Genomic DNA, 24,248 nt, shown 5'->3' with positions numbered 1-24,248 from the left:
CGGGGGAGGGGAATGGAATCCGGCCCCTAGGGGCCAGACTGGAACGTCAGGAGCTGCACGCGGCAGCGGCTGGTGAATACTCACGAGGGGGCGGGGACAACCTACGGGGCCGCGCGAGCTCATGAATATTACCCACCCTGCCCTGCTGAATATGCATGAGGTGGGCGGCGCCGCGGCCTAACGCTCCGCTCCGTCCCTTCCAAGGGTGAGAAGATGGCGGCGGCGGGCCCTGGCGGCCGGGCCGCGGCACCGGTGCGGCGGGGCCGGCGGCGGCGGGCGCAGGCCGAGGAGGAGGCGGGGGCGGAGTGCCCGCTGTGCCGGGAGGCGCTGGTGGAGGCGGTGACGCCGCCCTGCCGCCACTCGCTCTGCCGCTCCTGCTTCCAGCGCTGCCTGCAGGGCCCGGGCCTCTGCTGCCCGCTCTGCCGCAGCCGCCTCTCCACCTGGGCCCGCCGGCAGCAGAGCGGGGCCGCCGCCGCGGGAGGAGGCGGGGAGCCGCGAGCGCCGGACGAAGGTGCGGCCGCCTCCGGAGCCTCCAGCCGGGGGGGGGAGTTACATGCACTGAGTGCGCGGGGCTCGGCCGGGGGGCGGGGCGCGGCGCGGGGCTGTGGAGGGGCCCCCTCCCCCCTCCGGGATCAGTGACCCAGTGCGGTGCAGGGGTTACATGCACTGAGTGCGCGGGGCTCAGCACTGGGGTAGGGGTGCTGGGTTGTGAAGGAGTCCCATGGGATCAGTGACAGTGCGGTGCAGGGATTACATGCACTGAGTGCGCGGGGCTCAGCACTGGGGTAGGGGCGCAGGGCTGTGGAGGGGCCCCATGGGATCAGTGACCCAGTGCGGTGCAGGGGTTACATGCACTGAGTGCGCGGGGCTCAGCACTGGGGTAGGGGCGCAGGGCTGTGAAGGAGTCCCATGGGATCAGTGACAGTGCGGTGCAGGGATTACATGCACTGAGTGCGCGGGGCTCAGCACTGGGGTAGGGGCGCAGGGCTGTGGAGGGGCCCCATGGGATCAGTGACCCAGTGCGGTGCAGGGGTTACATGCACTGAGTGCGCGGGGCTCAGCACTGGGGTAGGGGCGCAGGGCTGTGAAGGGGTCCCCTGGGATCAGTGACAGATTGGGGTGCAGGGGTTACATGCACTGAGTGCATGGGGTTCAGCCAGGGACAGGGTGCTGGGCTGTGGAGGGTGTGTCCCCCCCCCCCCCCCCCGGATCAGTGACACGGTGGGGTGTGGGGGTTACATGTATTGAGTATGCTAGGTCTCAGTCCTGGGGGCGGGGCTCTAGGTTGTGAAGAGGCTATTCTCACCACCATCACACAGTGAGGGATGAGGGGATTACATGCACTAAATCTGCTGCGGCTCAGCTCATATCTTAGTGTGTTGGCACTCAGCTCATGGGGAGCACTGGGTTGTTCTTTCTCCCTCTATGGTAGTCTGCTGAATGGGGGTGCAGGAAAGGGCCTGGAGTGATTGCGTTTGGGGCTCAGTATAGAGATATTCTCAGATTGTGCAGATTCTGCACACCCTTTTAAAGTTATTTCTAGCCTTCATAGTTGCATAGTGAACTTTCCAAATAAATAATCCATAAAAGGCTATCTGCCTCAGTCTACAGAAAGCCTGAAACATTGACTCAGCAACGTGTGAACTCTCATGCCCCCGTCATTCTAATTGGGGTGGATTAAGACCTTGTTGTCATAATCTAGTGTGATTATGTTTTCTTGGTGTTAGCTTGCTTCCTTGTTACTGCTTCTCAGCATAAGTCATGCCGTTGTCCGATAGTACTGACTTTCAAAAATGGTAGGTCTATATAGAGGGCGGATATGTTATCCAGGGTTACGTATCCTGTCACATCAGTAATTAACCTTTAGGCTGAAGGCCACACAAGCTTTTAGTAAACTAGAACAGATTGCAGACCCTCTTTCTTTAACAAAAAGAACAGGAGTACTTGTGGCACCTTAGAGACTAACAAATTTATTAGAGCATAAGCTTTCGTGGACTACAGCCCACTTCTTCGGATGCATCCGAAGAAGTGGGCTGTAGTCCACGAAAGCTTATGCTCTAATAAATTTGTTAGTCTCTAAGGTGCCACAAGTACTTCTGTTCTTCTTTTTGCGGATACAGACTAACACGGCTGCTACTCTAAAACCTATCTTTCTTTAACATACAGCTTCTTGCATCTCATCTTGAAGCTGGTAGCTTTACAGGAGTTGGTAGCTTCTCAGACCGTCTGGGTTGGCCTTGCAACTGTAGTCAAAAGACAAGATCAATTAAAAAAAAAAAAAAGAAAACAGACCCTCAATTTTTCTTGAGCTGACCTGCTCATGTTAGAATAACTTCTTAAAATGGTGAATTGAAAGAGTAGAGGGAACAGGGTCATTGACACGTCTCTCGTTTCTACATTTAACTACATCATATAGTTAATCAGTTGTAATGTGTCCTCTAAATAAGCAGTTTCCCATTTTATTTGTGTGTGTCATGCCAACATGGAAGAGAAAAGCATGAATCGCTAACACAGTGTGATTTGAATACCACAAACACTGACAGATGGCCTCTGGGTCAAGGGCAGTACCTAGAATTACTTTAAAATAACTCTTTGAAATTGACTGGACACCAGTTGACAAGAACAGCCATACTGGGTCCATACCAATGGTCCATCTAGCCCAGTATCCTGTCTCTGAGAGTGGCCAGTGACAGATGCTTCAGAGGGAATGAACAGAACAGGGTAATTTTGAGTGATCCGTTCTGTATGGTCCAAGCCCAGCTTCTGGCCGTTGGGAGTTTAGGGATACCCAAGGCATGAGGTGGTGTTCCTGTGAGTCCTGGCTAATAGCCTGTGATGGATCTGTCCTCCAGGAATGTATCTAGTTCTTTTTTTAAACCCAGTTATGAGGTTCTTTTAAATAAAAAAGTTGGCGTCGACTATGGGCAGCATTTATTGTATTTGAGCTGCCTTTGCCTTCATGCTGTCCTTTGGTTATCCATCACCCTAAATGTTGATTGACGGGGGTGTGTGCTGAGGGGAACCAGAGCAAAAAAGCTAGGTGGAAGGTCCTTAAGCATCCGACTTAGGTTATTTTATGAATGTAAGCAGGCAGTAGACAGAAACCAGTGGTTCTTACCATTGAAGTGAATGCAGGGTTATTGTGTGAGATATTGATAAATGATATCTCAAGACAAAATACTTTGGAATTAAGCTTGTAAGTACATGGCAGTTGCCTTAAACCAACATTATTACAATATTGAGCTTTTAACAAGTTTCTCTGTAGTGAGTTGTAATAGGTCTGTTCTTAAGGGAGAAGAATGAAAGGAAATAGCCAAGATATTTTAATACAGTAGTTATTCTATTTTAGTCAACAAATAGTGACAACATGAATTTATTTTAGAAAAGTCAATGAAGAGCAGACTGGGATCTTGGGGTGGTGGATAATGTATTATTCCTCTTTTCTGTATATGCTTAGCTTCAGATTAAGTAATAGTACAAAGTCTTTAAAACTCATTACCACAATTTTGGGTGCAGGAATTGAAAATTTTCCTATAGATTGAGATGGCAGATTGGGAATTATTTTGTAGCTGGCAAAATATATAGTCCAGAAGTAAATGATTACTGAGGTATTTTCTTTGGCATCAGGTTAGTCAGCTGATAAAGTACGGTCAGTTCATCTGTATGGTGTAAGGAAAAGAGAAAAGTTTAGTGCCAAAGGGAGTCTCTTCTTGGCAAAATGTTTACTAGTACTGAATTAATCACTTCCTTTGGCTAATTCCTCGTCCATCTGTAAAGCAGGCAGCAACACAGTTGAGGGAACACTCACTACAAACAACTGTCTTCTAAAAGTTCTACCTATTACAGCACTTGATCATTTAAAAAATGAACTCTTCACCACTGATGCTTTGTCATTAGCAATGCACCATTCGTTAATGCTGCTGTTTAGACTCTGGAGACTGGACAGTGTAAACAGATTACAGACTAGCTAGTTTCACTTTCTCCTCAAACATTAACATAAGGTTTGTCTTCATTGCAGGAGTTAAAGGCGTGGACGAACCTGTAGACTGCTCTTAAGTCTCTTCCCCTCCTCCCCCCTCCCCCCCCGTAAATTGTTAGCTGTCTTGGTTGTGTAGAAAGCATTCAAAATGAAACCCAAGAGTAGCTGATGCAGTGTATTGTCTGCAGTGAACCTGAAAGGGTAGTTCTGAGGTGTGAACTGCCTTCTTCCTTGCGGTGGTGGTTAACTCAGTGATATGTCAATAGCAGTATGTCAATATTATTAGAGTAGATTGTGTAGATCTTCATAATATGATATTCTTCCTTCAGTGTCTACAGGTTGTGGGTAGGTCTTTAACAAATAGCAGTGTTGAAAGGGAACTGGGCTTAGCTTTAAAGAATTTAGGAAACTCTGTGTAGGGGGAGGGATAGCTCAGTGGTTTGAGCATTGGCCTGTTAAACCCAGGGTTGTGAGTTCAGTCCTTGAGGGGGCCACTTAGGGATCTGGGGCAAAATCAGTACTTGGTCCTGCTAGTGAAGGCAGGGGGCTGGACTCGATGACCTTTCAAGGTCCCTTCCAGTTCTAGGAGATAGGATATCTCCATTAATTAAAAATTAAAATTTAAAAGTGTTAAAACGGTGGTGTTCCTCTGCTACAGTTAAAATAATGTAGACAGGTCGATGGGGTGGGATTCATGAGGGAAACTTAAGTGCCTAACTGACACTTTAGATGCCTACATCCAAAATTCAGATCTTCATAACCTGTGCTCAGCTGCTGCCTAACCTGGTAGGTGACTAAATTCCCATGGTGCCTAAATTTCTGCTACTGGGCATGCACACAGCCACCTCAGTCCTGAAATCACTGAGCATTCAGTACTGAACTCAAGCCTAAGCCTCTACAGGATTCACAAAGTAGGATCAGGTCCTACAGGCAAGATAGGAGTAGATGTGGTCTGAGGCCACTTTACAGTATGTCTACCAGATTGAGTCCCGCATAAAATACAGGAGAAGGAGATGATGCTCCCCTGAGGATGAGGACCAAGAGGTCAGACATGGAGCAGTTGTTCCATGAAAAATATTCACTCATGGGTGATATTGTGCTCCTGTCTCCTATCATTTTTCTGTGTGAGTTCATTTGAGAGCATAGTGATTGACTGGTTTCAGGCATGTTGTTGGGGCATTTAGTGCGCTGGATGAGGTATACCACATGTTGTGATAGGCATGAGTAGGACCATGGATTTTGAAAGGTGTGTTGGGAGGATATTGATCATTGTAGCAGTGAAATTTTATCTGCAGGTTTTGCATCAGTTGTTGTAGCGAGGCCTAGTGCCACTTTGAACTGGTGGGTCCTGTTCTGTGGGGACTTGCTTCCGATGATGAGATTGGGATGTTTTTAGGCCAGAAGAGGGGGTTCAGGAAATATTTCTTTCAGGATGGGGTCCTCATTGATGATACCTTTTATGGATTCCAGTGTGGAGTGGTATGTGACAATTAGGAGGGTGCAGTCAGAGGATTTTTTTGTTTGTTTGTTTTTGTTTTTCCCATATTGAAGCAGGTTCTTTCTGGGTATTTGGGTAGCCCGTTCCATGATGCAATCTATTTCTCTGGTGGAGTGTCCTTGTTTGATGAAGTCAGTTTTAAGTGTGTTTACCAGACTTTCTTCTTGAAACATATCCTGTGGTATCCGAGTGCCTGGCTGTAGATAACTGATTTCTTCACTGCATTGACGCAGTTGCACTGATGCAGCTGGGCAACTGTAGTGCTTTAGGGAAGACGCTCTATGCCGGTGGGAGAGAGCTCTCCTGTCAGCGTAATTAATCCACCTCCGCAAGAGGCAGTAGCTATGTCAGCGGAAGAGCTTCTCCCACCGACAACACTGGGCTTAGGTCAGTATAACTACATCGCTATGGGGTATGGATTTTTCACACCCCTGAGCGACATAGTTGTACTGAAATAATTATGTACTGTAGGCCTGTGTCTGTGAAGGTAAGTGTGGTGATCCATGGGTTTCTTGTATATAGTCTGTAGGGTTCCATTGTTGAATCTGATAATAGTATCCCGGAGGTTCATGCTGGTGAGGGAATGTTCTGTTGTTGAAACTAAAACTAAGTTTTGTAGAATCCCTTTTAACAAAACTTAATTTGGGGCATGTACTAAAATAAAATAGAACTCTTAGCATTGTACAAAGAAGATAAATTCCTTAAGAGTCGAGGGAGGGAATGGGAGTGCATAACCCAAGGCTAACTGCCAACAAAAGAAATCCAGACAAAAAGCCCTCTGCGCTGTGAAATGTATGAGGCTCATGTCAGTTTGACTGTGCTTCTGCTTTTGTGAAAGCACTGATGGTGGCAGTGGGGATGGTGGCAAAGAAACATATGATCCTGTGTAAGAAGGGAGACAAATGAGAGGCAAAAACACAGATCTTGTCTATGCTGGGCAAGTGCATCCTGTTGGAAAGTGTGTTAATAAGCATGATGTTAAACACTGATCTGCCCTGAGTGTCCTTGTGTAGACTAGAAAAATAGGTAGCTTGAAAATTATTTTACCTCAACTACCCTGTCTAGTTAATGTGTTTTAAATGTGAATGGTCTTGTTCGTACAAAGGCCAAATAATAGTTAACATTTGATTTGTTAGTATGGCTTCTGTCTACACCAGTGCTTTTCAACCTGGGGGTCCACAGACTGTGTCTAAGATTTCCAAAGGGGTCCGCAGCTCCATTTGAAATTTTTTAGGGAGTCTGCAAACGATAAAAGGTTGAAAACCACTGCTCTAATCAGTGCATTTCCCAGGATAGATAAGGACCCAAGCTATGTCTACACCACCGCGGTAAGACGACCTACACTCCATAACTACAGCTATGTGAATAACATAGCTGGAGTCGATGTACCTTAGGTCGAGTTACCGTGGGGGTCTACATCGCGGGGGGTCGACGGGAGAAAATCTCCCGTCGACTTACCTTCCTCTTCTTGTCGGGGGTAGAGTACAGGGGTCGACTGGAGAGCAGTCTGCAGTCAATTTGGCAGGTCTTTACTAGACCCGCTAAATCGACCGCCAGTGGATCGATTTGGAGCGTTGATCCCGGCTGTAGTGTAGACCTGCCCCCAGTGGGAGAAACAGCTCAAACAATGTGAAGTGGGGGATAGAGCCATAGTAAAGGGGTAGGAGACTGACAGAAGGAGGGAGTTGCTGGATGAGTGACAATGACTCCTAGCTGAAAACAGCATTTGGTACCTCATTCTGTTGACCAGCAGAGATTGGGACAGCTGAAGATAAAGCACTTAGCAGCAAAAATGTATTAGAATGAAAATAGCTATCTATAAATCTAACTATAGTTTTAGTGCCCCCCCACACACACTGAATTAAACCCCTTTCTTTCCCTTTCCACATAAGCACTTGAGAATTGCTCAGAGCTCTGTGTGTCTTTTATAGGGTGGGGGCCCATTTTATTCCCGCTGCATTCAAAAAATGAAACAGCTTCTCTAGGTAGGAGGAATATCTCTTTACAAATTGAAGCTTACCCCCAGTTCTAGTAGACCTTCATGAATCTGGCAGCTAGTTTGTATTCAGTGTGTTGCTGTCATTCATAAAATGGCATGTTACTTATGAAAGAGCTTCAAACATCCTGCTTCGTGTGACTTCCCTGTCCTAGCATGGGGGTAATTGGGGAAATCTTTATTTCACTCTCTGCTGGCCATAACATGCAGAGATAACATTAGTACAGAACCAGCCTATTATAGAGGTCACAGATTATACCTAAGGATTTTTTTAAAAAAGACTAATTTATCCATTATGCTGTCTAATATTTGCCATAGTAAAAATGAATAATAATAATTTAGATACAATTTAGGCCTGAGTCAAGCATTGCAGATTAAGGACACTTGTTTGTTAACTCACTGGTAATAATCAAATATTAAATTATTATGTGGTGGAACCCTAATGCCCCAGTGAGGATTGAGGCCCCATTATGCTAGATGCTGTACCCACACATAAAACAAGGTCCCTACCCTGCAGAATATATAATCTAAAAACACAAGTCAGACAAATCCTAATACACAGATGTGAGCAAAACATAAAGGTACTAATCTTATTACTTACATTTGTTTCCCCCATGAACCATCCCTTCTACCACCATCTCCCTAATTAACTATTGGAACAGATTACCAAGGCATGTGGTAAATTCTTCAGCACTTGCAGTCTTTTAAATCAAGATAGGAAGTCTTTCTAAAATGCATGATCTCGTTAAGCTACAAGTTATTGGACTGGAAGCAGGAACCACTGAGTGAAATTCTATGATTCATGTTTTGCAGGAGGTCGGAGTAGATTATTTGTATTTCAGTAGCACCTATGAGCCCTGCATATAGACCAGGACCCCACTGTGCCTGCCATTGTACAAACACAGAACAAAGAGACATAGTACCTGCCACAAAGTGTTTGCCGTCAGAAAACAGACAACAAGTGGATACTGACAGATGGGGCAGCAGAAGGAAACAATGAGACAGTATTGGTCAGCATGATAGGCAGCAGTCTCACCATACTTGCTGCCTAGCTATTGTCAGGTTTTAGCAGGCAGATGATTTTGGAGATTATTACAAAGTCCCATCTGTCCTTGAAGTATATGAATCCTTCTGTTTGGGTTCCTCGGCCAGTATGCTCCTCCACTGCTGACTCAAAGTGCTTCCCTTTCAATCTCTATGGCCCTTTCTATTATATTTTATTTTAATGCTTGCCTGTTGCCTCACCCTTCTGTATGTCTCCTTCCCAAGGCTGTTTCAGACCCTAATCAGCATCTACACCTTCCCTTATTCCTCCTTTGTGCATTTTCAGTATACTTCACAGTTTTGCTGTCAAGGGTTCTGAGAGCATCCTAGGTCTCTGATGGTCTGCTCCCTCTGTCCCAGTGCTGCTCTGGTTGCTGCTGCTTGGGGCTGACTCTTGGGAGTTAATATCTTCTACTGTCTGCATGTTTTGGGACGGCTATGGGGATATTACAAAACTATATGGCATAAATTGTCCAAACCTTAGGATAATGTAAGTGTTTGCTAGGGTTTGAAGAATGAATTCCACTCTCTAAGACCATCTTTACTATCATAGAGATGGAAAAGACTTACTACGTCATCTAGTCTCTCTCTTTCTGGCCTTGCAGGATTCTTCCCTGCAATGCATTCTCGAGTGCTTTGCCCAGTCTAGTTAAATAATGGAATTTCCACCACTTTCTGAAAGAGTAGGCTACTGACTAGCTCTTGCTTTCAGGAAAAAATTATTGATTTATTTTTTTTTCAGCCTAAATTTTCTTAATTTCTGTCCTTAGCTCCTAGTTATAGTCCTTGGATTGTTCTAAGGAATTCCTTTCCCTACTCAATGTTCACATCCTTAAATCTTTTGTAGGTTATGAAAAACCTGTTCTTTTTCTGAAGATAAAAGAAGAAATAGGTTTTATCAGGACTTCCTTCCTTCCTGCCCCCATTTCTGCACCTCTGTATCACTGAAATATTTACATAAACATAATTTATATTTGAAAGCACCAGGCTCTGACCGTGAATGAAAACATTTACTACTTTAAAATGTAGAAAGGGAAGCAGGGAGACCCTCAAAGTTTTTATGTCTACCAGGAAACCAAGAGTGACAAAGTGGTCTAAGGGCTTGTCTACACTGGCACTTTACAGCACTGCAACTTTCTCGCTCAGGGGTGTGAAAAAACACACCCCAAGCGCTGCAAGTTTCAGCGCTGTAAAGTGCCAATTGTAGACAGTGCACCAGCGCTGGGAGCCATTCCCCTCGTGGAGGTGTTGGTTTTTTACCTAGCGCTGGTGCCGCGACAGCACAGCCACCTTAAAGCGCTGCCGCACCAGCACTCTAACATTGCTAGTGAAGACATGCCCTAAATTCTCAGAGAGGGGGGCGTAACTAGGGGGAGGGATTAACTGTTGAGAATGGATGGAGTTATGAACTTGAAGGATGGAATTGGTTTGGCAGAATGTAGGAGCTTCTGGAAGATGAACAGGGCATCTGATAATGTTTCCATATAAAGCTAGCTAGTTCATCTTATTTTTCAGTCTTCATATTTTTGCATTTACTAGGTGGCTGCTTCTCATTCTAACTCTAATAAATGTGTCAACCTGTGGAACTCCTTGCCTGAGGAGGATGTGAACGTTAGGACTATAACAGGGTTTAAAAGAGAACTAGATAAATTCATGGAGGTTAAGTCCATTAATGGCTATTAGCCAGGATGGGTAAGGAATGGTGTCCCTAGCCTCTGTTTGTCAGAGGGTGGAGATGGATGGCAGGAGAGAGATCACTTGATCATTACCTGTTAGGTTCACTCCCTCTGGGGCACCTGGCATTGGCCACTGTCGGTAGACAGGATACTGGGCTGGATGGACCTTTGGTCTGACCCAGTCTGGCCATTCTTATGTTCTTTCTAGCATTTAAAATTGAAGCGCCAGATCTATACCCCAAATTCACCCTTGTGAATGACAAGTTTCAGAGTTTGTCTTGTGTTTTGGTTGTATCAGAATGTTGGAAAATCATGGAAGCAAAGTCATGGAAGACAAGAGAGTTGAATTCAGAATTTTGTCAACTTTTAAAATGCCTGTACTGTCCAGCCAGCTCTCTATCAGTTGAGTGTGTGTTTTTAGCATGGCTGAAATTTTGTGATAGGCAAGTGACTGTAAAAAGCAAGTAAGTTGATGCAGATATTGATACTGAAAAGCAGGTACAAAAGAGGGGTAGGACCTCACTAGTTAGTAGGCTGGAGACTCTGTTGCTGTGTTCTTTTAAGTTAGTTACACAGTTATGAACTTTTCATTTTGGACTATAAATATGCCCTCTTATGTTTCAGGAATAAATCTGCTTAAAAACTGACTTATATGGTTTGTGGTTTGGTTTTGTTTCATAAAACCTTTTACTTCTCCCTATCCTCCTCCCCCCCCCCTTTTTTTTTTTGGTGGAGGTTGGGGATGGTTGAAGAAAATTGTAGAACAAAAAAAAAAAACCCCATACCTTTTATATAAAATAGGCCTAGCTTGCCTGTATTAATGCTGCATCATGGGTATTTCCTGAATGAGTAGGTGAACGCAGATTGAAAGATATTTTTTTCAGGTTGCTTTCTCTTTTGGATTCCTCTTAAAAATTTCTCTGACTCTAGAGTGTCACTTGTCCAGACGTGTGCTATATAAAAGTGGGTGGGGACTTTTAAAGCTGACATTAGGAACTTAATAGTGTACCAAAACCTACTGCTGTGGAAGCTTAAAAGTGACTGTTCACCAATATGATAAACTTGGTTTTGTTTCTACTTCTTTGGTTTTTTTTAGTGTACTGGGGAAAGAGTTGAATAAATTGTGTGTGAGACTTAAGACTGCTGAAGTTACTCTGTGCATTGCAAACAAAATAAAAGCCCTGTTTTCTAATTATAGTTCTAATAAGACAGCTAATTGAGAAATTCAAACGGCAAAATGTTTGTGTAGGTGAATAGAATGTAGATCTCATAGGCATGTTGATAAATGTAACAGACCATTTAAACAAAATTTAGAAACTATGTTTAGATTAATAGCTTTGTTTAAATGGAAGCAAGAGACCTGTAGGAATAAGGATATTGTACTGCCTTTGTGAGTAAAGACTTGTAGATGAGCTTGCTAGTTTGGTCTAGTAGAGCAGTGGTCTCCAAACTTTTTTGATTGCTCACCCCTATCAGTAAAAAAAATTTGAGCACGCACCCCCTGCCGCGCCGCAGGGCCGGCTTTACCATTTTTGCTGCCCCAAGCAAAAAAACAAACATGCTCGGACTCCCGCCCGAACTGCCGAAGCAAAAAAAAAAAAAAAAAGCCGCCCGAACTGCCGCATCCTGAAGGATTCTCTTGCACACCCCACTTTGGAGACCACTGTAGTAGAGCATAACACTTGTTTCTATTTCTGGCTCTATCACTGACTGGCTGTGACACTTCAAGCAAGTTGCTTAATTACTGTTTGTTTACATCTACGTAAAATGGAGATAACACCTCCATGGGGGGTTATGATGCTTAATTGCTTGTAAAACACTTGGAGAGGATGCCTAGCTATAACTAAGATGGGAGTTTCAGAGTAGTAGCCGTGTTAGTCTGTATCCGTAAAAAGAACAGGAGTACTTGTGGCACCTTAGAGACTAACAAATTTATTAGAGCATAAGCTTTCATGGACTACAGCCCACTTCGTACGAAAGCTTATGCTCTAATAAATTTGTTAGTCTCTAAGGTGCCACAAGTACTCCTGTTCTTTAAGATGGGAGTGACACTTTCAGGGAGGGATGCGTGAGGATTATACATCCCCTGTCAGTGCATGGGGTTGAGCACTTTGGGTACGTTAAGGAAACTGAGCAGGTGAATTGCTTTGGGGAGGTGAATTCCACAATGATGAAATGCAAAAGGAAATGTCAGGAGTGGTTTGGTCAGAGACCTGTGAACAGCAAAGTGTTACTGTTGGCACTTAGCTCTCAGAACACTTTTGTGTATTGAGTTGGGAGAGCAAGACAATGTAACAAGGGCAGCTTGACGATATTCCTAATTATCAGACCTTAAAGTATGTTCCCTTTTTTCATTTCTTTTCTAGACTTTATATTCAGAGCACCCATCAAATTATGCAAACCAGGGGAACTGCGGGAGGAATACGAAAGCCAGCTGAGGAAGGTATAGTATTTTGTTTAATTGTGACTTTCTTCCAGAGAAACTTGGAATCCTTACTGATATGCCTGCTTACCTATATGAAGAATTCTAAGCATTATTTTCTTTTCTAAAACAAAGGTCACTTGTCCCTTCCTACCAGTCAGTCAATTCAGGAAAATGTTGGCAGTTAGCTGGTTCCAGAACTACTGACATCTTAGGCCAGGTCTACACTACAAACTTTGGTTGACACAAGTTACGTTAAGGTACAACCTCCAAAGTTTGTATATCACTCATGTGAATGCATACTTGGCTGCTTGAATCAGCACTGCGCGTGTTCACCAGGAGTACTTGTGTAGATGCAAAAGGCTACGCGCCATGGGTAGGTATCCCAGTGTGCCATGCACTGTCATCTGGTACAATGCCTCTTGGGAACTTTTTGCAGTGGGTTGTGGAGTACAAATGAGTCTCCCAGAATCTCTGGGAGCTAGGGGTCAAGTTCCCAGCCTGCAACTTTCTCTATCCCATAATGCCATCCATATCCCATAACTTTCTCACCCTTGTTTTTTTAATTTTTTTTTTTTAAACTTCACAAACTTGTGCGGCACTTTTCAGTGTTCACCATCTTTGACAGAAGCATGGAGCCCGCAGACCTCTGTACTATTCTCAGACCTGCTGGAAGTGCTGCACCAATGGTGGACATGATTTCTTTAAGGACAGTTTGCTGAAGGACATAGCAAAAAACTGTGATGGGTTGGATCACAGAACCCCCCTTGGGAGCTGCTGCCTGATGTGCAAAGACTACCTCTGCTCCTGTTTTCCCTGCCAGCTCAGGACTCCAGCACCCTGTCTTGCTGAGCCAGCCACTCCTGTCTGCTCCAACACAAACCCAGGGTCTGAATCACTTGCCCCCAAGCTGCAAGTTTACCTGAAAACAGCTTACAGAAGTGTGCTTGTCTTTAGCACTCAGATGCCCAACTCCCAATGGGGTCTAAACCCAGATAAGTCCATTTTACCCTGCATAAAGCTTATGCAGAGTAAACTCATAAATTGTTCGCCCTCTATAACACTGATAGAGAGATATGCACAGTTGTTTGCTCCCCCAGGTATTAATACATACTCTGAGTAAATTACTAAATAGAAAGTGATTTTATTAAATACAGAAAATAGGATTTAAGTGGTTCCAAGTAGTAACAGACAGAACAAAGTAAGTCACCAAGCAAAATAAAATAAAATGCGCAAATCTATGCCTAATCAAACTGAATACAGAAATCTCACCCTCAGAGATGCTTCAGTAAGTTTTTTCTCAGACTGGACACCTTCCAGGCCTGGGCACAATTCTTTCCCCCGGTACAGCTCTTGTTGCAGCTCAGGTGATAGTTAGGGGATTCTTCATGATGGCTCCTCTCCCTCCTTTGTTCTCTTCCACCCCTTTATATATCTTTTGCATAAGGCGGGAACCCTTTGTCCCTCTGGGTTTCCACCCCCCCTCACTGGAAAAGCACCAGGTTAAAATGGATTCCAGATCAGGTGACATGATCACATGTCACTGCAAGACTTCATTACTCACTTGCCAGCACGCACACATACAGGAAAACTCACAGGTAAACACAGCCATCTGCAGATAATGGGAGTCATCAAGATTTCAAACCATCATTAATGGCCCACACTTTACATAATTACAATAGGCCCTCAGAGTTATTTTATATTTCTAGTTTTAGATACAAGAGTGGTACATTTATACAAAGTGGATGATTACACTCAGTAGATTATAAGCTTTGTAATGATACCTAACAAGAGACCTTTTGCATGAAGCATATCCCAGTTACGTTATATTCACTTATTATCATGGTTTTTATAAAACCATATAGACTGCACAACGTCACAAAAACAATTCAGGGTTGTTAGTGACAGTCACAGAGCAGCTTCAGATGGTGGAGTGCTGCTTCTGGGCCAGAGAAACAAGCACTGGGATCGCATCGTAATGCAGATTTGAACAATGAGCAGTGGCTGCAGAACATTCAGATGCGAAAGGTCACATTCTTGATTTGTGTGCTGAGCTCACTCCAGCACATGGACACCAGAATGAGAGCTGGATTGATAACTGAGAAGCAAATGGTAGTTGCACTGTGGAAGCGTGCAACACTTGTTTTCTACAAGTCAGTGGGAAATAATTTTGGAGTAGGAAAATCCACAGTTGGGGGCGTTGTCATAAAAATGTGTAGGGCCATTCATTGTCTCCTGCTATGTAAGGCTGTAACTCTCAGCAATGTGTAGGCCATAGTGGGTGTATTTACAGCAATGGGGCAATAGATGCACGCACATCCCCTTTGTAGCACCTTGGACAGAGTACGTCATTAGAAAAGGCTACTCTTCTATGGTTATGCCAGCAGTGGTGGATTACCAGCAATGCTTCACCAATATCCGTGTGGGCTGGTCCAGGAAGGTGCAAGACTCTTGCATCTTTAAGGACAGAGGACTGTTCAGAAAGCTGCAAGCAGGGACATAAGTTCCCAACCCATCAGATTAGCATTAGTGATATTGAAATCCAGGAGTGATTCTGGGGTAGCCAGAGTAGCCCTGGCTCTCCTGGCTGAAGAAGCTGTGTGCTGGCCATCTCGAATAGTTCCTCAGTACTGCCAGCTACCAGCTCAAAAGGTGCCGAATGACAGTTGAATGTGCTTTGGATAGATTGAAGGAACATTGGTAGTGTTTACTCACTAAATGGGATATTTTTCTCACTGAGATCCAAATGGTTATAGCTACCTGTGGTGTCCTGCATAATATCTGTGAGGCAAAGGGGGAAAAAGCTGCCTTCAAGGTGGAGGTGGAGGTGGAGCTGGAGCGGCTGCCTGCTGACTTGGAACAGCCAGACACAAGGGGCACTAAAAGGATTCAGTGTGGAGCTGTGCCGTTGAGGGAGGCTGTGAAAGAGCACATGAACAGTCAGCAACAGTAATGTTCTCGGGCCGGGAGCTTTGGGTGCTGCTAAGAATTGTGTAGTGATTGCTGTACGTCTATAAACGACTGTTTTCCTGAATCTGTTTTATGTGGGCCTTCCTATTTGTTTACAAGTACGGCGTGTTTTGAGTACTGCTATGCATTCTGCAGCATGCGTTGTGAACTAATAAAGATAACTGTATTCTCCTCAAATAGAACTTCATTGAGTGGCAAAAAAGTGCAAAAATGCACAAACAAACAAACATTTCAGTGCACAAATGTAGTCCGTTGTGGCTACATACACTGACCTGTGAGAACCACTGCTGGTGTGTATGTGAAGCTGTGGTTTTCCTTCTTGTTCCCCGGAGTGGAGTGAGAGGGATAAGGATCCTGGCCCATGATGCCATGTGGAATGTTGAGGGGTATAGGGAACTGCTACCATGGAGTTCTCCAAGGTCAGCAAAGAGTGGGGATTCCTGGTTTTTTGGACCTGTAGGTCCACCAGGGTCTTTATCATTTGTGTTTGTTGCCTGGGAAGACCCATTATGTGCTGGTGCATCTTCCTATTCTTTTCCTGCTGGCATTCCTAGACCTTTCTCCTGTCTGCTCTTTCCTTCTCCATGCTCTCTGCCATGGTGTCCCTCCAGGCCTTTTGTTTGCAGACCAATGCAGTACTGGCTTGCAGGATCTCATTGAATATGGCCTCTCTAGTCGTCGTCTTTTCCTCCTCATCAAAATCAGGCATTCTGCAAATGTGAAGGGGGCATCTCTCAAGGCTGCCACAGCAGCAGCTACAGACAGATGTACCATTGGATTTACAATAATTGTGGAAAGGGAAAGATAAGTGTCAGAACTCACTTTTCTTATTCCCATAAACACTTTTAAGAAGACTTGCTTATTGACACTTCATCTTTGGAATGCCTCACCACAGCACTGGTTGCCAGCCCCAGCCATAGTGAATATGGCCCACCAGGGACAAGGGTGGGGAAGAAAAGTATAGGGCGATGGCAGTCAACATTGGCATTATTTTCCACAGGTAGTGGTGGGGTTAGCTGATACCTCACTTCTGAGAGTCACAAAGGCACAGAGAGCACAGCTGGCATCCTGAAGACTCCAGGCCTGTATGCTGCTAGCTCGTTTACTGCAATGATGCTAGCTGGACTCCTGGTGGGGTGGGAAAGTATCTTAGAGAAAGAAATAAGGCAGCCATCTCTAGAAACCTTTCAGAGAGGATTGCACAGTATCTCCATGAAAGTTTTTCATGGATATGTCTCAGGAGATGCAAGGGACACTCCTATGTACATAAACTGCTGTGCCCTGTGTCCCCCTTCTCCACCTGCCTAAACCAACAGGGGAATGAATATCAGATGCCAATTCTACATCTATTTGTTGTACCTCTACCTCTTCTCATATGAGTAAAACCGTGCAAAGTTGATACCTGTGTCTTGTTAATTTGGGGCTGGGTGCCATTTTTAAATTTAAACATTGTAAGGAAAAATGGATGCACACTTACCTGAGGTCCCTTCCCCTTCCTTGCGCTCAGCTGGTGGAACTGGCTAGACTCAAACAGGTCTTGGCTCGCAGCACAGCCGGACCACCCCATCGCATCTCTCCTCTTCTCCTCTTGGCTGTTCACAGCAGAGGTCTTAGGCTTTCCTGAGTTGTCCACGGTGGACAGCAAGGTACGGGTGGAGTCTCTACCATGTATGGCACGCAGCTTGTTGTAAAAGCAGCAGGTCTGCAGCTCCTCACCAAATCAGTTGTTGGCCTCCCTGGTCTTCTGGTATACCTGGCGCAGTTCTGTCACTTTCATACTGCATTTCTGCTGATCCTCATCGTACCCCTTTGCCTTCCTCCCCTGTGCAATCTGCTCTTAAATATCCATGTTGCTGAGGCTGGTCCATAGCTCTGCTTGCATAGCCTCTTCACCCCAAAGGCCCAGGAGATCCCATACCTCCTGAAGTTTTTTTGCTGTAAGATGGCTACCCGCCAATCTTAAACATATTCTCACCAGCAACCACACACTGCACCATAACAACTCTAACTCAGGAACCAACCCATGCAACAAACCTCGATGCCAACTCTGCCCACATATCTACACCAGCAACACCATCACAGGACCTAACCAGATCAGCTACAACATCACCGGTTCATTCACCTGCATGTCCACCAATGTTGTATATGCCATCATGTGCCAGCAATGCCCCTCTGCTATGTACATTGGCCAAACTGGACAATCACTACGCAAGAGGATAAATAGACACAAGTCAGATATCAGGAATGGCAATATACAAAAACCTGTAGGAGAACACTTCAACCTCCCTGGCCACACAATAGCAGATGTAAAGGTAGCCATCTTACAGCAAAAAAACTTCAGGACCCGACTCCAAAGAGAAACTGCTGAGCTCCAGTTCATTTGCAAATTTGACACCATCAGATCAGGATTAAACAAAGACTGTGAATGGCTATCCAACTACAGAAGCAGTTTCTCCTCCCTTGGTGTTCACACCTCCACTGCTAGCAGAGCACCTCACTCTCCCTGATTGACCTAACCTCATTATCTCCATACTGATTTATACCTGCCTCTGGAAATTTCCATTACTTGCATCTGAAAAAGTGAGGTTCTTACCCATGAAAGCTTATGCTCCCAATACTTCTGTTAGTCTTAAAGGTGCCACAGGACCCTCTGTTGCTTGTGGCTGTCTGTGTTTGTCTCTCTCTCTCCAAGGAGATGTGTCTAGATGCACAGATCTTCCTGAATCTGAGTTGTGTGAACTACAAATAGCCCAAATCCTGGCCTCAACACACAGCCCAGCTAATTAGGATGTGTACCGGGGATTTCTGCTGGGCTTGAGGGAATATCTTTCTTCCATCAGCTGCTGGCAACTTCGTTTGATGGCTGCTATTCCACCTTCAGCTACAGTAACTACAGGGGTTTGAAGTGCCTCAGTGCATTTCAATGGGGTGTTAATTCTGACATCTGGTTTTGCTCCTCCAAACCGCTAAATGCCTGGAACTTCTGGGAGGACTCATCCATCCTCCTCCCCATGTTCCACAAACCTTTTATGTGAGCACCGTCACTGTGCAGGATACTGGTTAGTGAACTTGTAGCTGATTTGTAGTCCTTTGTATTGCTCTGGTCAGTCAACAAGTATTGAGTGTACAGCAGAGCTAATATAAGTGCTGCTGAGTATGTTTGGGTGTCGGAGTCTTGATTTTTTTTATATATATATTTTATTTGAAGTTCAGTGTAATAAGCCCATTTTTAATCATAGTAATGTTAGCTATAGATCATTCTGAGATCTTTTTGTAACTCTTTCTTGACCTGAAACAAATGGATAGCAATCCTTCTCATTTCCACTGCAGCAAAAAGGAAAAGTATTTTAATGTGCTTCTGGCATTTTGACTATTCCACTTGTGTATTTTGAGGATAGAATTTTTTGCCTAACTCCTGTTTGGCCTGATGGTTCATCTATCTTCCTCTTTTCGATCTTCGTTCACTGCCAGACTGGAACCCTGCTTCCTTCCCTCACAAGGTGTACATACCCTTTCTGAACCTCATCTGAAAGAGAAGGGGGTTGGCGGAGATTCCACAAATCTCATCCTGTGAGCAAAGAACAATGTAATCCTTCGACAGGTTGTCAGTTGAGAAAATTCTCTATCACTTTTATAACCAACCCTTATGTAACCAATCCACAACTTTAAAAAGAACATTTTTAAGTTAAGTAAAATTTTGAGGGCTAAATACTATCCCTCTAACTCGTGTAATGAGAGTTTCATAATATCGCTTTGTATCATTATTTGGATAGAGTCCTGAACACTAGGGGCAACATGGCATGAAACTGAGGGTGGTTCCTTATTCTCAGTTCTTTATTTGTGGTACTGCTCCTTATTCGTGGTCCCCAGTTCCTTTTTCAGTGGCCAGAATTATTTAAAAATATATGTGGGAGCCCAGACTCTTGAGTTCAGATCCGGTATCTAACTTTGGCCTTGTCAACACTGGCATGCTTCTGCGCAGTAAAGCAGCTTTCTGCGGTGTAACTCCCGAAGTGTACACAATGCCCAGTCACTTAGTGCGCAGAAACTGCGCAGTTGCGGCACAGTAAAAAAAAAAAAAAAAAAACCCACCCAACGAGAGGCATATAGCTTTCTGTGCTGGGCTTACAGCGCTGCGGTGCCAGTGTAGACACCCTGGTTGATTACAGCGCTGCGATTGGCCTCCGGGAGGTGTTCCACAATGCCTGTTCTCCCCACTCTGGTCATCGGTTTGAACTCAACTGCCCTGCCCTCAGGTGAGCAACCGTGAGCCCTACCCCTTAAATAACTTGGGAATTTTGAAAGTCCCCTTCCTCTTTGCTCGGTGATGCGTGCATTGGTCTCAGCACATCTTTTCAGGCGACTATGCCTGTTTCACACATCAGACAATCCCCCCCTTGGAGCAGTGCTGGGCTGCAGGACCTCATCAGCATTTGGGGAGAGGAGGCTGTCCAGTCCCAGCTGCGCTCCAGCCGTAGGAATTATACCACCTATGGAAAGATTTCATGATGCATGCAGAAAGGAGCCATGACTGGGACACACTGCAGTGCAGGGTCAAAGTGAAGGAGCTGCGGAACGCCTACCACAAGGTGCGGGAGGCCAACTGCCACTCCAGTGGTGCACCCACAAGCTGCCGGTTCTACAAAGAGCTGGATGCAATACTCTGTGGCGACCCCACCTCCACTGAGAAGGCCACTGTGGATTCTTCGGTGGCTCACATGCCAGTCGAGAGTGGACCGAGCCAGGAGGACGAAATCTTGGACGAGGATGTGGAGAGAGAGGAGGACCCAGAGGCAGAGGACGACTCGGAGGTCAGAGGTGCATGCAGCCAGGAGCTCTTCTCTACCCCAGAGGAGGCTAGCCAGTCACAGCGATTGGAGCTTGGCGACGCACAAACAGGAGAGGAGGCTCCTGGTGTAAGTGGCTTTGATTTTGGGAATCGCTGAAGCGAGTTGTTGGGGGCAGGAGGGTTGTAGAAAGCAGGCTAGTGTCTGTATGATGCGTGTGCCACGACATGCCTAGTCTGAGCAGCAGAACAGGGTGTTGATTGACTCCCTCACCTCACGGAAATCAACCTCGGAGATCTCCAGGAAACTCTCATGGAGATACTGGGCTATCCGCTGCCGCAAGTTCTTTGGCAGAGCTGCTTTGTTTCTTGCCCCATTACGGGTAACTTTCCCGTGACACACTGCTGTCAACTTGGGGGGGGGGGGGGCATTGCTGCATACAAACAAGCCACATAAGGGCCAGGGTGGAAGCCGCAGGCTTGGAGAAGACCCTCTCTTGATTCCATGCTCACCCTCAGCAGCGAGAGATCGTCCATAATGAACACAGCCTGTGGAAAATGCGGGGACAGTAATGATTATAAAGCCCCCCTACAGTGCTGGCTCTCCCCAAGAGCTACATGCCCAGTGTACAGTACAGTCCTGGAACACTGATTTCCCCTGCCCCTGCTGTTACTCACCATTTTGGGGGGTCTTGTGGCTCATGTGTGCTTGCCTGGGGTCAGCCAGGTATGTGAATAGTGGCTGTGTTTTAAATCACTGAATCCATGGTCTGTGTGCTGCAAACAATACTGTTTCTGTAAAATCTTGCATTTTGGCTTCACATATATGACCTTCGGAGCCCAGCCTCCCTCTTTATCATTGCCAGCTGAATGGCTGCGCAGAATTAGAAAGCGGCCACGAAGAACTAAGGAGGACTTTCTGCGTTATATCATGATGCACTCTGTGGCCAAAAAACAAGAATTGAAAGAGTGGCGGGACAGCGAGAAGAGGAATCAAAAGGAGAATGCGGTGTGCCAGAACAAAGCCACGGAGCGGCCCTTAAACGTTACGGAGCACCAAGCAGACACGCTCCAGGTGCTATTAGTACAGCAAACCGAGCAGCTCCATGTCCACCTTCCCCTGCAGCCACTGTCGCAAAACTCTTTCCCATGCGCCCCCCAGACACCGCCAACACACGCTTATCAACCTCCTAGCTCCAGTCTGTATCCGCTGCATTCCACTCCTGCCCCGTCACAGTCCAGCCCTGCAGACTCCCAGTACCCACTGCACTCAACACCCGTCCCTCTGCAGTTTAGCCCTGCTGAAGTACAGTACCCGCTGCACCGTACTCCAAAGGACAAGGTTGCATATGATACCTGGACATACACAAACCTTTAACCGTCACCTCCTCCTGGGATCCTCCCTTCCCACATCTTCCACAGTGCTGATGAATTTTTTTGTTTCTCTCTCCCCTCCGGTTGTTCTTTCTTTAATAAAATAATTGTTTTGGTTTGGAAGCAATCTTTATTCCATTCATTGAAAGCAAACAGAGCCCTGCAAAGCAACGGGCAATTTTCTTACCCCTTCATAGTGCATCGTCTGCACCAATCACAATCACCTCCTAGCATTACAAGCACTGCACTCCTGAGCATAGCAACAAATATTAGTGGCTTTCAGCTTCAAATTGCTGCCTCAAGGCATCCCTGATCCTTATGACCCCGCGCTGTGCCCCTCTAATAGCCCTGGGCTCCAGCTGTTCAAATTCAGCCTCCAGGCACTGAGTCTCTGCGATCCAGCCCTGAATGAAGCTTTCACCCTTCCCTTCACAAATATGGAGCGTACAGCACGTGGCTATAAGCATCAGAATATTGTCATCGGCCAGGTCCAGCCTCCCATATAGGTAGCACCCACAGGCTTTTAAATGGCCAAAAGCACACTCAACTGTCATTCTGCACTTGCTCAGCCTGTTGTTGAAATGCTCCTTGCTGCTGTCGAGGTGCTCCATGCATGATTTCATAAGCAACGGTATTAAGAGATAGGCAGGGTCTCCCAGGATCACAATGGACATTTTGACTTCCCCTATGGTGATCTGGTCCGAGAAGAAAGTCCCTGCTTGCAGCTTCCTCAACAGGCCAGTGTTCCGAAAGATGCATGCGTCATGCATCTTTCCAAACCAGCCTGTGTTAATGTCCGTGAAATGCCCACGGTGATCCACAAGTTCCTGGAGAACCATTAAGTACCCCTTCCAGTTAATGTACTCAGTGGCTAGGTCGTCTGGTGCCAGAACTGGAATATCGCCCCTCCACAGTTAGGGAAGCCCATTTGTGCAAAGCCATCCACAATGTCATGCACATTGCCCAGAGTCATGGTCTTTTGGAGCAGGATGCAATTAATGGCCCTGCACACTTCCATCAACATGATTCCAACAGTCTACTTTTCCACTCTGAACTGGTTAGCAACCGATAGGTAGCAGTCTGGAGTAGCCAGCTTCCACAGTGCAATCACCACACGCTTCTCCAATGACAGGGCAGCTCTCATTCTTGTGTCCTTGTGCCTCAGAGCTGGGGCAAGATCACACAGTCCCATGAATGTGGCTTTCCGAAAGTTCTGCAGCTACTGGTTGTCGTCCAGATGCGCATGAGGATGTGATCCCACCACTCAATGCTTGTTTTCCGAGCCCAAAAGCGGCGTTCCACTGTGATCAGCACCTCCGTGAATGCCACAAGCAATCTCGTGTTGTAGCTACTACGCGTGGCAAGATAAATGTCACACTCCTCTTGCCTTTGTAGTTTAAGGAATATCTCCACCGCCACTCGTGACGTGTTAGTGAGAGCGAGCAGCATTTTGGTCAGCCGTGCAGGATCCATTCCTGCAGACAGAAGAGGCAGAGCGCGCAGTACACAAACAGTTGAAAGATGGTGCCAAATGTGGACGGAAGCACAGGGATTGCTGGTATGCGAAGCATTGCATCATGGGTCATTGGGACAGGACCCAGGGTGCACCGCGATCCCCTCCACCTCCTCACAACTCTTAGCGGCAGAAGAGGAAATATTGAGTAAATCCATAGTTGCATCCAGTTCTCTTCACACAACAGTTTTTTCCTTGGAAACTCTGTAATCAGTAGGGAAACTCCTACCTGGGGCATGTGCTGACATGTCACTTTTCAGCAGCGGGGTAGACAGAGCAGTTTCACCTAAGAGGGCACCTTTAAAGACTACATAAACCTAGACAGGTTCAAGGAAGAGAAGATGTCAAATGTGAGTTTCACAGATTCTGGAAATATATGTTGAGCATATAGGAATAGTATTTCTGATACGGAGAAATGTGATCACCTTAAAAAAACCATTTTCCTTTGGATTACTTGCAAGGGATTATTCTCTGAAGCTCTGAGCATAGTGATCAAGGCCTCTGGGATATTAAAAGGGTAGCTAGGTTAAAATAAGAGCTGTTACTTATAATTACTAATAACATCTGAGATTATCAAAACTGAAACTTCTAGGAATCTACTCTTTTTACTTCTCGCAAGTTGGGTGTTACAAGTAAGGTTGTCTGTTTCGCTTTTTCTTTTCCTCGTGCCTTCCCTGGACGGTTTGCATTCAAACAAAAATTTGGGGCCTAAATTCCCAGGCAATCTTCCATTAATTAGAATACGGGTTGTTTCTGCTCTGGTGGTGGATTTTTTGTTTTTGCTTTCCCATTTTTCCCTCCCTCCAGGTTAGAGAAACCTGCTAGTTGCAGAAGCTACTACATCCAAATGGGTATATCTGGGGAAGGGTATATGGACTTCCAAGCCAAATTTGGAGCTATTGGCTTCCAAACTTTATACTGTAGGGAAAACTTCGCATACTTCTAAGTCAAATGGAAACAAAGCTCTGTTACCTTTGTACGAATATGTTA

At 45.6% G+C, this 24,248-nt stretch overlaps 1 protein-coding gene across 1 annotated transcript in view; it reads left to right on the top strand.

Annotated features, from left to right (window-relative positions):
- The first annotated feature begins 213 nt into the window (after window positions 1–213).
- RNF169 (ring finger protein 169) overlaps window positions 214–24,248 on the top strand; it is a 38,978-nt gene continuing 14,943 nt past the window's right edge. The window contains exons 1-2 of the mRNA XM_054039031.1: window positions 214–511; window positions 12,560–12,636. Of these exons, the coding sequence (XP_053895006.1) occupies window positions 214–511; window positions 12,560–12,636 (375 nt within the window). The remainder of the gene's footprint in view (window positions 512–12,559; window positions 12,637–24,248) is intronic.

The sequence above is a fragment of the Malaclemys terrapin genome, chromosome 1, assembly GCF_027887155.1.
Source record: "Malaclemys terrapin pileata isolate rMalTer1 chromosome 1, rMalTer1.hap1, whole genome shotgun sequence".
Lineage (NCBI taxonomy): Eukaryota > Metazoa > Chordata > Testudines > Emydidae > Malaclemys > Malaclemys terrapin.
The sequence above is the reverse complement of the archived record's forward strand: the minus strand, read 5'-3'. Positions and strand labels throughout refer to the sequence as shown.